Raw genomic sequence first — 14,302 nt, 5'->3', positions numbered from 1 at the left:
CCGGAGGACACAGCCTTCAAAATGAGACACAGCGAATGAGAGCTTCATAGCTTTAAGAGGCTTCAATACAAGAGATAAAAAGCAACTCAACAAAAACCATGCGTGACACTGCAATTTTCACTTTTCTCTGCACTCAATGCACTAAACATATGGAAGGATGATTCTCCTCAACCACCACCAATGTGCAGCATCCACTTGGATGATGTGACGGCAGCCATATACTGCGCCAGAACGTCCACCACACACCAGCTTATTAGTGGAGAGGAGACAGTGATGAAGCTAATCAGTATATGAGGATGATTAGGAGGCCATGATGATGGACAGAGACCAAAGGGCAAATTTTGGCCAGGATGCCAGGGTTAAACCCCTACTCTTGCGAAGGACATCTTGGGATTTTTAATGCTCACACAGAGTCAGCACCTCGGTTTAACGAATCATCCGAACGACGGTGCTTGTTACAGTATAGTGTCCCCGTCACTACACCGGGGTGTTAGGACCCACACAGACCACAGGGTGAGCGCCCCCTACTGGCCTCACTAACACCTCTTCCAGCAGCAACCTGGTTTTTCTCAGGAGGTCTCCCATCCAGGTACTAACCAGGCTCAGCCCTGCTTAGCTTCAGTGGGCAACCAGTCTTGGGCTACAGGGTGATATGGGTGCTGGTAAACTAATCAATGAAACTAATCTAGACAATGAAACTGAACATAATCCTGACACACATACTATTTTGATCTCTTTCCTTAAAATTAAGTGATTATTTGCCAGAAAAAAAATCACAATAATGTTAACTTTTATTTTTATTTTATTTTATTTTACAAATATCATTTTAAGTCATTAGTCATAACGTCTATTTTATAGTTTTAACCTAACAAAATCAATATCTTTCCAGCTCTGGCTGGGAATCACTGCAGTAGATAGTAGGCAGAGAGTCCCCACGAAGATAGCGAAACCTTCAGTCCCTCCTTACAAGACGTGTGTGTGTGTGTGTGTGTGTGTGTGTGTGTGTGTGTGTGTGTGTGTGTGTGTGTGTGTGTGTGTGTGTGTGTGTGTGTCTGTCTTTTGGTCCCCTATCACATCACAACACGTTGTGCCCCAGACTAGCCATACCAGGCATTAAGCTGTGGATTAACTTTTGGGGTAGATATGAGGTCTTGAGAAAATCAGCTTTCCTGAGTGTGGCGGAGTGTGTGTGTTTATATGTGAAGGCGCACTGCATCTCCTCTGCAAAGGTCTGAGTGAAGACTCGCTCACTCACTTGCTTATGTATACATACCAACACAAAGACACACACTTACACCGTATTACAAGCAGCCATCCATGACTGCTGCTGCACACATGTGGATTAGAATGTTAACATTAGTGGGATGCTGCAAGGCTTTATCCACAGACCTCTGTGACTTTCTGTGGAATCCAGACCTCTCCTTCCTCTCAGGTTGCTGGTTTGCTGTGGCCAGTGCGGCCCACTGTAGTTCATCCAGCATCCCACTCCTCCTCCAAGCCCTGAGGGCATGTCATATTTTCTGCAGTCACTGGCTCAACCCAAACTCACCTGTCAGGGATCAAACACACCTCTTTATATCTATTTCGCTCTGCCAGGCTGTCAGCATTACTGACTACATGCGACCAACGCGTGCCTAGAACGTTTAGAGAGGCGGACAGAAATCTCTCTCTTTCTGTCAGCTTTTTTTTTTTTTCAACAAAAGTATAATATATATTTTCTGTCTGAATATAAGACTTTTTTTCTCTCTCTCTTAATTGCTTCATTGGAATGTGTCATGTCTTTAATGTTGAAGTTTGACCAATCCATGGCCATATATTAATATATTAACACGTTCATATTTGTATAGCTATGATGACCAAGCAATTGGTCGAACAAACAAAGGCACAAATTTTAAAGCAAAGCGCTGTGATTACTAGGTGAACATTCTCACCAAATAATGACTTAAAAAATCATCACAGATTTAATCTACACAGATTATTAATTATTAAACATATTTAAAAAATATATGAATTATATGAAGTAAAATAATTTAATTGATCTTGTGTGTTTTTTTCAATATATATAAGACAAAATCTACAGATAGAAGTAGTCAGTAAGGTTGACTGCCTGTGGATTATATATAAAAAGATTATATAATAATTATATATATGTATATATTTGTATATTTCACATAAAATTGTATAAATTAAATAAAATGTATATTTAATTGAAAATCATACATTTAACAATTCTAAAACAACCTTTGCAAACTGGATTTAGGAGAGAGAAATTTATATTAATCAATATTCATGTACACTTTGAACAGTATTCGGGTTTTATTTATTTGATCTGAAGTAAAAGTAATAAACAACTCAAATCTGAGCGTATGAACCAGGGATTTGGTTTCTCTTGCGACTCAAGCTGTATTCATTTAGTGATTTGTCATTTGGAAAAAATGCTTATGAAAAATCAAAGCTGGGGAAATGCATACACAAAATCAATACAGAAAGTAATATTCTTCATATCTTACATAATACACTCTGAGTACTAGGAGACATTTCTCATTACATGCCAGTCTCTGAGGAGAGTTAAGAGGGATAGTTGGATCAGTAGGATGCAAAGCCTGAGCTCTCTTCGTGGAATACTAGAGTTCCGTTTTAAGTGAGAAATGCCTTTACTTCCAGTGTTTTCATTTCACACTATGATACCAATAAAATATAACTCTCACCGGCTCACATTTTATTCTGACCTGCATACAGTATCTGTACTCTCCCATACTCACTCTCTTTGACTCACTCACAGGAAAGGCAGCAGAGATATTTGCTGAAAAACATTACTCATGAATGTGGCACCAAACCCTCAAACATTTTAGTGGGGTTTATAAATTACATCCTTTCTGCAGACCCAGGGCTTTTTGACACATATTGCAAATCACAACAGAGATTTGTTGCCTTCCATTCGATGTGTATACTGTCACAAACAGTTCTGTTTAACTCTGTCTGGTGTAACCAGGCCGTCCTAGTCCCCTGTATGCTGTTTATCATCTTCTTCAATTCTTTGTGAAAAGTCCCCCTACAGTACATAACATCTGCCTAAAGCAGTTAACAAGCCAAAGTTAAGCTGACGGCTCTCTCGTCGCGCACTCAAGCCTCTCGCGTGGGCTAAGACTCCTCCGTCAGTGCCGTGTTGCTAGAGGGGTGACGTCTCCTCCGCCAATTTGCTAAGTTTACTTCTGAAGGAGAAGGTTGAGGCATTTTTATGAGGGTGAAAAATAAGCATAGGAGGGGAAGACAAAATGCATCCGTTCAGTCTCCAGGCACGCTTTTTGCTCTCTGTGAGACATCGGCACTGAAAGAGAGATGCGGAAGACTTTGCGACGAGACGGGTACGTAATGAGCCTCTCCTGCAAGCCGCCCTCGACCGTGGAACAGAATCCTTCTGGCTTTCGAAATCCCCCATCCTTTTATTTTAATACTTTATTACCTCTTGCCTCGTCTGCTGGCTGAGCAACCTAGCCTGGCGTATTCACATGTGTGAAGCGTACGCAGCTAAGAAGCCTTAATATAGATCTTACCGCCTGTTACAAGATGAAAGCGGGCCCTCTATCTGGATCACAGCTCATTTGTGCAATGACTGATCCACTGAGAAGTCAGAGCTTTCTTCCCTGACTTCTTTCTGATTGATTGAGAGAAGAAGAAAGAGTAGTAAACCCAACGTATTGGCGTTAATGGAAGCGCAATGAATGATTCACCTTGCTACCTTGTGACATACGTTAGCTGCAGGATTAAATTACATTATAACCCCAGCCTGTGAATCTATTGCGACCTACACGGAACTCCCAGCTAAAGTTGAATCCTTGTCCTCACATCGCCCCCTTCTGGCTAGGATGAGAAGACTCTCAGGCTGGTCACAGTCAATGGCAGACGAGGATAACAGCACAATCATATTTCCATAAATTACAGACCTTATTGGCCCTTTATTCATTAGAGATGGCTTTCTATAATGGGGTCACATTGTCCCCTATCTTCAGCCTTTCTCTAAGGTGGAAATGAATAATGTATTTATGGTGCACATATGGTTTAGTAGTGGTTCACGGTCTTGCCTTCCACACATATGCCCTTGCTTGGCGTGTATGACACCTTGAATTCACAAAAATGTGCAAATGTATGAAGTTTTCTAATGGGATTCCTGGAAAGTGTGATAGATGACATTGGACTCGATCCTTTCTCCGTCTTACCGTCTCTGTCTCTTTCTGTGTCTCTTTCGCTTTATGCATACTCTGACCTTGACTTCAAGGAAGTACATTGGAAATCATTTCCCAATAAAATCTCTTCTAAGTCCCCCACAGTTTCGTGAATCTTTAACCATTTAATACGCAGCCACACAATAGGATTCAGAGAACGATGATTATGCCGGAACTCGCTCCACCCCCACCCTCCATTCAAGCAAGATTGGACATTTCCAAATGGAGGTCTTTTCTACTGAGAATAGAAATCTTCCAGCTGAATTTGCCAGGGAAGGGAGTAAATAGTGGATTTATATTTATGGAAATCACAGGGACAGCAGGGATGATGAGAGAGAGAGAAAGAGGAAAAGCTGATGAGCTCCTCACTCTGTGTCCTCCTTGCTCCACAAAGACATTTAAGCTTCATAAATGTTGTATTTGTGGAGAACTTAATTGGATTTATGTTGCTCAGGCCTTGAATGCAAATTGTGATTGGCATCTGTGAGGCTGGCATTTTTTTCCATGATTGAAAGGGAAAGGGGGGCTTAGAGAAGTGATGTCCAGAATGAAGCTAATGCAAAAAGTATGTCCTGTTTTCTTCTTTTTCTGTCAGAATTGCTTTGAATTGTTAGTGAGTTCATTCAACAGATTCGTTCAAAATGCTAATACATTAACTTAGCAAAGGACTGCATTTATGAATGGGTAGCCTAATTGAATCATTTACTCATCTGATTTGTTCAAATAGTAGATTTTTTTTTTGACTAACAAAACTCAGAGTATTACTCAGAGACGCAGCAGTTCTGCTGTTAGTTTTATTTTCTTTGATGGAGCAAAAACAGAATGTGTTGGGTATAAGTAACTCAGTAACTTTATGTTTATGTTGTATAAAATCACGATCATGCAAATGTTCGGACAAACAGCACTCTTGATTGAGTGATAATTCCTATATCATAGGCTTATGTTATAAATATAAAAAACAGGAACTCGTTAAATGATCATTTTTATGACATTTCTGCCGCCACTATAGTGTGATGCCATTAAGACAGGAAAGAGCATTCAAAACTTAATGGAAAATGACCAGAAATTATCATTCTCCATACATATGAGAATTTATCAATATCTTTCTAAATGTGTGCTCTTTTGGGCTAAAAGCCTTAATGGAGCTGTTTAAAGTAGCCATGTGATCACAAATAAATCAGAGCAGATTTAATATGTGTGTCCTTCTTCTATGTGAAATAATGATAAATACCAGTTTATGCACAGTTATAATCTCACAGTTGGAGGCTATTAGCCCTGGCTGGCCGTTTATAGCCCTCACTCGCATGAAAATGCGGTAAATCATTTCTGACTGTCATAAATAAACAAATCAAACGAATGTAAAAGCGGTGCCTCCTACTGGGTGAGGCCCATGGGCTGCAGTCCAGTCAAACACAATGTAAAAAATACAGTAAAAACAGTAATACTGAGAAGTAGTATTACGATTTAAAATTACTGTTTTCTTTTTTAATGTATTTTAAAATATAATTTATTAATTGGCAGGGACTCCTTGGGAACAATTAGTCAACTAGTCATTCAGTCAACCAACTCATCATTTGGTAAATACATTAGGTGTCATGAAATAACAATGAACAATACTTATAAATCATTTAATAATATTGGTTCATTTCTACATGTATTAATACATTTCAACATTTAAGGTTGTGTAAATGAAAATTAATTAATGTATTATAAATTAACAATGAACAAGTAGTATTAATTAATCTAATTGATTGATTAACCTAGGTTTTTAAATGCTGTAAACATTGTTGCTCATTGTTAGTCAGTGAGACTGAATCATCTATGTTAACAAATTGAAGTTTATTGTAAAATGTTCCCAAAACTGTGTTGTTTTGCACATCCTTTGTCGTGAGAGACGAGGATCGATGCCGGCTGCTCTTAGGGGCCTGCTCTGAAGGGCTGTCCAACCAGCCTGAACAAATGATTATTTATATTAGGAAGAGCACAAAGCATAGAGACCCTTTAACTTAGAGCCCATCCACAGAGGACATACACATGGAGCCACACTGACTGACAGCACATTTAGCTAGAATACAATGCACAGACTCCTTCGTCTCTTCCTCTCTCTCTCAGAATAATTAATTCAAGAAAGCCAACATAGTTGTAACTCTATTTGTAAATACCTCTCTCTCTCTCTCTCTCTCTCTCTCTCTCTCTCTCTCTCTCTCTCTCTCTCTCTCTCTCTCTCTCTCTCTCTCTCTCTCTCTCTCTCTCTCTCTCTCTCCCCCCTGAGGTCTGTTTCCAGAGTGTACGGTATTTAATTGAGGAATAATGAAAATGAATCTAAAATGAGCCTAGTCACAAAACATTACAGAATCACCTGCAACAATTAGCCCTTAGTGTTGCTTTATATTAGCCTCAATGGAATAAGCAGACCACCCAGACCCCACTTGTCAACACAGGGCACGCATGTCCTCAGGGAGCCATTCTCTCTCTCTCTCTCTCTCTCTCTCTCTCTCTCTCTCTCTCTCTCTCTCTCTCTCTCTCTCTCTGTGTGTGTGTGTGTGTGTGTGTGTGTGTGTGTGTGTGTGTGTGTGTGTGTGTGTGTGTGTGTGTGCGCGTGTGTGTGTGTTGTGTGTGTTGCGTGTGTTTGTGCGTGAGTGCGTGTGTGTGCAGCATGTGCTTGTGAATATAGGTCAGTACTGAATGGTAATAGAAATGAGAGCAGTATTGAAGTGGCCAGTGTGCTGTGGTTGAGAAGGTGATGAATGCTAATAAGTGTGAAACAGGGCTGAGAGGTCGAGACCCCACTGAGTCCCTCAAGACCTGGAGAGAAAGCTGCCCCAGAATGTCCTACATACAGACGGAAAGGTGTGTGTGTGTGTGTGTGTGTGTGTGTGTGTGTGTGTGTGTGTGTGTGTGTGTGTGTGTGTGTGTGTGTGTGTGTGTGTGTTGTTTTGCACCTACTGTTTGGAGAGATACCAGCAATTTTCCAACCCTTGCTCAAAGCATTTTCTTGCCTTTACGCTATTTCCTAACTTAATAAAGCATTAAGCAGATTCAAGATTTATATTTTTCACATGTAAAATTAAATTGTAAAAGTATATTTAAAGTATATATTATATGTGTAATGTAAAATTAAAAGTTAACTAAAATAATACAAAATAATTCTATTCCATTCAATTAAAGCAGAAGAAAATAAGTCATACAGGTTTGGAACGACATGAGAGTGAGTAAATAATGACAGAATGTTAAAGTGCCCCTATTATGCTTTTTTTTTTTTTATATTACCTTTCATCATGCAGTGTTGTAATAGCTGTTTGTGAATGTTAAATGTCTGCAAAGTTTTAAAGATCAAAGTGCAAGATAAATAAGGTTATTGTCTCCTAAAAGAGAGAATTGATTCTGAACTGCCAAAACAAGTCATCAGCTACTTGTAATTTCATAAACCTACATATCATTGTAACAAATTTGCATAATGCCAACCTATGGTCTTCATTGGCTTCATTGGTTAACTTTGACCCACCCTCAAACACTGTAGTTGTAGCTGCCTGGAAGAGTGTTTGGTTCATGTTGTCGAAATGTCAAGAATATGCTGTTTTCAGTGCCCCAAATCCACTTTGCATGCACTTTCAAAGGATGAGGACTTGCACTTGAATTGATACAGATAAACTGAAGCAATCTGTTCATATCACTGTGATGAGGAAGCCTCCAGAGCTGAAATTCAAATAGGGTAATGGGCGTTTCATTTCTGACACATTCTGAAAGTGGTAGACCAATCACAACAGACAAGGCCGTCTGACCAGAGCAGAGTAGGCTCACGGAAAGGGGGTTTTAGAGAGACTGAATTTGCAAACTAACTGTTTTCAGTTCTCTTTGAGAAATGAGGTGATGTGCAATGTAATTTATGAGAAAATTAAAGTGGTTTTTGACCTTGGATGCATGTAAACCTAGTCCTCCCAAACATAATTAGGAACCTTTACAATAGCATAAGGGGCACTTTATTTTTTGGGGTGAACTACAGTATATCTTTAAAGGAACACTTCATATTTTATTTTCTCCACAATAAATAATCACATTCACTCATAATGAGCAAATGTGTGTCTTTCTGATACATATCATTTTTGTCATTAAAGTTTGATTTAAATTTTTGTGATTAAACTAATAACTTCTGTATTTCTTTCAGACTTCTAATAGTCTTAACCTTTTTTAAAACATTGTGGCTACTTTCAGACATGCCATTGCATTACGGTCTGTCAACATGTTGTGCTGCCATGTATCAGAGCAATCTTAAAGTGAGAGAACACACAACATTCTGACTTTCCGTAATAAAATCCCTTCTTGCTCCAGGCAAAATCAAACAGCTCCGCTCTGTGCTCCGCTTGTTAGATTTACACTTAGCTAGGTGGTCTATATCCAGTATCCAGGAGTGCCCCCCCCCCCATTTCTTTCTCTCTCTCTCTCTCTCTCTCTCTCTCTCTCTCTCTCTCTCTCTCTCTCTCTCTCTCTCTCTCTCTCTCTCTCTCTCTCTCTCTCTCTCTCTCTCTCTCTCTCTCTCCTTATCTCTCTCCTCCTCTGTAGTAAGGTATTTGACCTGGTGGTATGCTTCACTGGTGCAGAACATTCCTGTTGAGAGGTTTCTCTGCTCCATTCACCTGCCTTTCCGTCACACACACTGACACTCCACCACATCGACCCACACTCTCCCCTCAGATCAGTGCCTAAATAGCCAATCAATACGGCCACCGGCAGCTGTTCCTACATCCTTATATTTACCTCACACGGCAAGCTCACCATGCGAGCGGCCCCCTGAAGTAATCAGCTCCCTCCTCTGCGTCTGAATAAGAGACCGAATGTTGAAAAACAGACACATCCTAAATGGACCGTGTCATTGTGCATGCATGAACGCACAGGGAGACGAGAGCGTGCAAATACAATCAAGAGCCCTAGCTGTGGCTAGAGTCGTCAAAGAAACTTGTCAAGTCGTCAAAGCTCCCCGGAGCCTGTTGATCGGTCGCTCCAATCATCCCCATCACTGATTCCTGCTTCACCGGATGTCTAAGTGATTCTATTTCTTTCTGCCTGAGTCTCCTAGCTGGGTGCCCAGCTGATCAAATAAACCATCGCCAGACCCCACAGCCAATGAGCTAGCTAAGCACCCACACAGTCCATCGTCTGCAACAGCCAAGACACAAATGTCCATTCCAGGAGTGCATGTTCCACCAAGCCACAATATCTGCTGGAGCTGCTGTTATTGACGGTGGAGGGGAAAAAGCTAACATGGTCATTTCTCCAGTAGAGTGCTTGTTCTTCCATTAGCTGCCTTAATTGAGTAGACTGTTATATTTCAGCACCTTATTAAATCAGAAGGAAGCAGGCCAGAGAGTATTACGTGAGAGTAAATTGATTTTGGCGCATTGCTGCTCATCTGCTTTGGCCGTCTTTACACAAACCCATTCCTCCAATTATTGTTTATGGCTTGCCTCTTTGTCTCTGTTCTCTTGCTCATTCTCGTTCATTCTCCTCTCTTTGCTCTCACTTTCAACCATCCATAATATTTTGGCCCCGCTTAGCTTAAGTCCAGTTCCCAGAGGACACAGAAACCAACAGCACTTTGCCATTTTCATTCTTGTTAAATGCTGACAATGAGGTTTCCACTAGGCATCTACTTGGCTTTCACATCATTATTTGTTTATTTTTAATAGGAAATATATGAGACTGATATTCCTACAAATCCATATGCAATAATGACAGCCACAAAAAAAAACCTGTCCACAGATTTTCAGAGCTAATTTTTCACTGCGTGTCTTTTGTAAATCCTGACAGTAGTTTTTAACGCCAAGGGTCCTATCATACACCTGGCGCAATGCAGCGCGACACAAGTGTTTTTTTGCTAGTTTCAGCCAGATGCAGTTATCATTTTCACGTCCTTCACCACATTGTATAAATAGCAAATGCATTTGCGCCCATTTGTGAGCCCATGGGCGTGCTGGTCTGAAAACGAAGTGTGTTCAGGCGCACTGTTGGCGCGTTTCTATTTTGAGGCAACAGAAATATACCACAACGCTCATACACTTTGTCCTATAGGTGGTCTGCTCGCGCGCTTTAACCTCGCGCATGAGCAGATCCGTTTCCTTGCTAGAGAAGCGTTTAGTTTTTCCGCTTAGAAATTGTGAATAGTGATGTAAATAGCAAATCCACCATGGCACGAGCACAACTGGCTTTTAAAGGAACACTCCACCATTTTTTCATATTAAACTATGTTATTCCCTTAACTAAGACGAGTTGATACATATCTCTACGTCTCAGTGCATGCACTCAATCGCTCTGGCGCACGGCGACACTTTGATAGCACTTAGCCCAGTTCATTCATTAGGGACCAAACAGAGATGAAGTTAGAAGCCACCAAACACCTCTACGTTTTCCCTATTTAAATACAGTTACACGAGTAGTTACACGGCCAAGTATGGTGACACAAAATAAAATGTGGCGCTTTTCTAAGTGGTTAAAATGGATAACTATAATGTATGGCGGAATAGCACTTGGGAGCACTTCGACTCGGCGCAGTAAAAAGTCACGCCTGAAAAATCCTCTCCCCCTCTCCCTCTCACTTCTGTCATTAGAACCAACGTGACTTTTTACTGCGCCGAGTCGAAGTGCTCCCAAGTGCTATTCCGCCATACATTATAGTTATCCTCATCATATTGAGACAAAAGATACCCATCATTCCTACATCATCAGTATTAGGCTTTTGTGTAAGCATCAATATATAGGCAATATATACTTTTTTTAAATTCATACAAACAATTCAAAGAGGACAATTCAAGAGGCAAACTTGTTAATAAATACTTTTGTCAATTTCATTGACTGTGATTGAGGCCTGCCACCCACATCACAACCACCAACGGAAAGTGTCTGCCCTGATCATCTCAGCTTTAGATGATCCCCCCCCCCCCAATAATGCTAAGAATACGGAATAAATAAATCCACCACAAATCCTCTCTCATCGCAGGGCTTTCTGTCGTCTGTGCAATGAGCAAGTGCAGAGTATGCATAACCATAATCACAAAACATGCTGTCATTCCAGCCCATGCATTACCATATTTCATCCCACATGCTCTATTAAAAGATTGCACTACTTACCAACAGACACTTTGTACCGCTTCATGACTGCTTTAGCCAAGTCTCGGAATTCAAACACTACTGAACAAATGGAGAGATCCATTAAATCCATCAGTATCCCATCTCAAACCTCATTGACAGGCGTAAGCCCAAAAGTACATGTGATAAAACCACTGAATACAAGTTTTGGAAGCACAATAAGCATTAATGAAAATAGCACAATGAGGATAACAGCAACTCATCTGCATGTTTAATCCTCTCTCATTCTGATCTGACTTGAATTGGCTAATAAATCTCAAAGTTTTTCTCATAAGTTATCTTGACTGGACCATGAGCCTGATCATGTCAGTAAGCAGAATTCAGCTTGCGGCTTATGTCTGATTCTACCATCAGGGACTGTTTGTAGATGTAGATTATGATTCACCTTTCAAAACACGGAAGCCTGAAGAGATGCATGAAAGTAAAATGAGCTTATTAATTCATACTATGGTGATTCCATGTGTTATATTATCTGCTTTTGAACGGTGTGGTGCGCAGCAGGGATGCCCATTGGCTCCTGTCAAAATACACACAAACCATTTGACTACTGACATATTGTAACATTAATCTATCTATCTATCTATCTATCTATCTATCTATCTATCTATCTATCTATCTATCTATCTATCTATCTATCTATCTATCTATCTATCTCTATAAGGCTTAAGATATTTTAAAACTTTTTTTTTCAAAACTTTTAAACAAGGTTTCAAAGGCTTTGCTAATTAAAAAAAGGTTAAATGGAATGCTCTTAATCTCTATTTATTTTATTCTAATCCTTTACATTCAAATTACAAATCTGCATCCTGTTCTCTACCTCAATTCAAATTAAATTCAAATGCAAATGGATTATTTTATTATTTTAAAAGGCACTCTCGATTCAGTTCTGAATGTCACTCAACCCTGCTTTTCTCAAACTTCACCTCAGCATAGTTGTGTGTCATTAATTTTGTATAATAACCCACAATGGACAAATATATTTGGAATTAGCTAAATGAAAAACAAATAATAATAAACCCGGAGTGTTTTGTGTCCATATAAAAAGTGCTTGCCGACATTAAAAATGGTTAAAGTATTCACATAAAAGATTAAATTCTTTTGTTCTAAAACAAATGTCGCCACAAGACTGGTATAAACTAAAACCAAACTGTGTCAATGCAAACAGCATGATTCTGGCACTCCACTCATAAACTCTTTATCTGTGCAGTTAGATTTGCTTTAGAAGCTGCACAGCTTATTGTGAGTCATGTACATATGGTAAAACATTGACCTGCTGACTAATCGACTACTTTGCTGTATGACCAGTTCACTTATAAAAGTAAGTAGTGATGCAAGCCCAAGTATATCCACCTACTCATCAATAGATTTTTCCCCTTACATTTACATTGGTTTATTCAACTTAACCCAAAGCCACCTGCAAGTGAGAAATACTATAACACAAGTGATTCATCATAAGAATTGTATTGAATGCACTGAATTCATATTAAGTGACTTTTCCTTCCTGAAGCTCACAGAGTTTCTCCAGGGGTTATTTGACCTTAATTTGTGGTTCTTCCTGCACATTGCCCTTCAGGTTCCATTAAAACTTCTTCCAAAAAAAAGCAGAATGAAGTCTTAAGACATAGCTGAGCATGTTGGTCTTTCCGCTTCCCGCAGGTCTCCTGTGATGGCTGGAGGCTTGTTTGCTGTAAACCGACAGTGGTTCTGGGAGCTGGGAGGATATGACACAGGCCTTGAGATCTGGGGAGGCGAGCAGTTTGAAATATCCTTCAAGGTGAGTTAAAGCCTCTGCATTGATTCCTGTACGCAATTCACAAATAATACATCCATTTTCACAGACTTTTCCAAGGCTGCATCTTGTTGTTGGCCTTTCAGACCAAAATAATCTAACAGAACACAATAAGGCTCACACAAGACAGTGTCTCACTCCAATGCTTTGTGCAATCCAAGCCTTAAAATGGATTCCAAGACACACTCCAAAACCACATCCAATAGCTCATCGCCCCGATCCATTGCGAACCTCTAACTATAGCTATACCAGATTTCTTTTTCTCTCACTTAATGTGAAGTGCTCTGTCTGTCTGTCTGTCTAGACAGTCTTTTCTCATTCTTTTCAACAATAAAGCCAAAATGAGATTGGACGGCAGAGGTTATTTTCTTCACTGTGTTACTAACTGAAACCTCAGAGCCAAACGCACACGAGTCGGCCAAAATAAGGCGGTGAAGATAGCGGAGCTGTGAGTCTGTGCACGTTTGCGTTTGTGTGTATGTGTATGTGTATGTGTTTAGACTGGCTAGACTAGTGAAACTAATTAGATTGTGTGATCCAGTGATTGGCTGTGGCTCTGAAGTGATTCGGTTTTGATTAGCGGGGCCAAAACTGGCGCCGATGGATGTGAGGAAGTGTTCTATTTATCAGTTCTGACATACCTGCCACCCCACTCTTTTTCATTAGACTCTCACTTGTGCTGGCACTGAACTTTGTTATTGGAACACCATCCTCTGCACCTCTCTAGTAACCATGGCAACCTCAAAAATAGTTTAGAGGCTAAACCGCCTGTTTGAGAGAATTTTTATCATTATTTCCTTTTTATGCACAGCCTATTTGTCTGTTGCTATTTGTCATAAAGTTGTCTGGTTGACCTTGACATATGGTAGTAACATGCCAAACAACTCTCCATTTGAAAACTTAAAGATAGCTGGTATTGTAATACAGTGTCTCCCTCAGAATCCAATGTGCAATTACAAACTAAAATAAAAGCCGAGGCTGATTAGGCTTGGCGTCATCCCATTGATTGGTTGCCTGCCACACTCCGTCCAAGTTTCATCCATCTGTTCGATGTGGGCAGCTTTCTAAATGCAATTCAAGTCATCTTAATATCTAAAGTCCTGCCATGGCTGCCTTCCTCCATGCTTTATGATAAAAGAGGCTGTGAAAA

At 40.1% G+C, this 14,302-nt stretch overlaps 1 protein-coding gene across 1 annotated transcript in view; it reads left to right on the top strand.

Moving 5' to 3' along the window:
• The window catches only part of galntl6 (polypeptide N-acetylgalactosaminyltransferase like 6), a 253,983-nt gene that overhangs the window by 224,425 nt on the left and 15,256 nt on the right, over nucleotides 1–14,302 (top strand). Inside the window, exon 8 of the mRNA XM_079850971.1 lies at nucleotides 13,020–13,137. Coding sequence (XP_079707097.1) covers nucleotides 13,020–13,137 — 118 coding nt within the window. The remainder of the gene's footprint in view (nucleotides 1–13,019; nucleotides 13,138–14,302) is intronic.

The sequence above is a fragment of the Squalius cephalus genome, assembly GCF_949319135.1.
Source record: "Squalius cephalus genome assembly, chromosome: 2".
In the NCBI taxonomy this organism is placed as follows: Eukaryota; Metazoa; Chordata; class Actinopteri; order Cypriniformes; family Leuciscidae; genus Squalius; species Squalius cephalus.
Note: the sequence above shows the minus strand (reverse complement) of the source record. Positions and strands in the feature narration are given on the sequence as shown.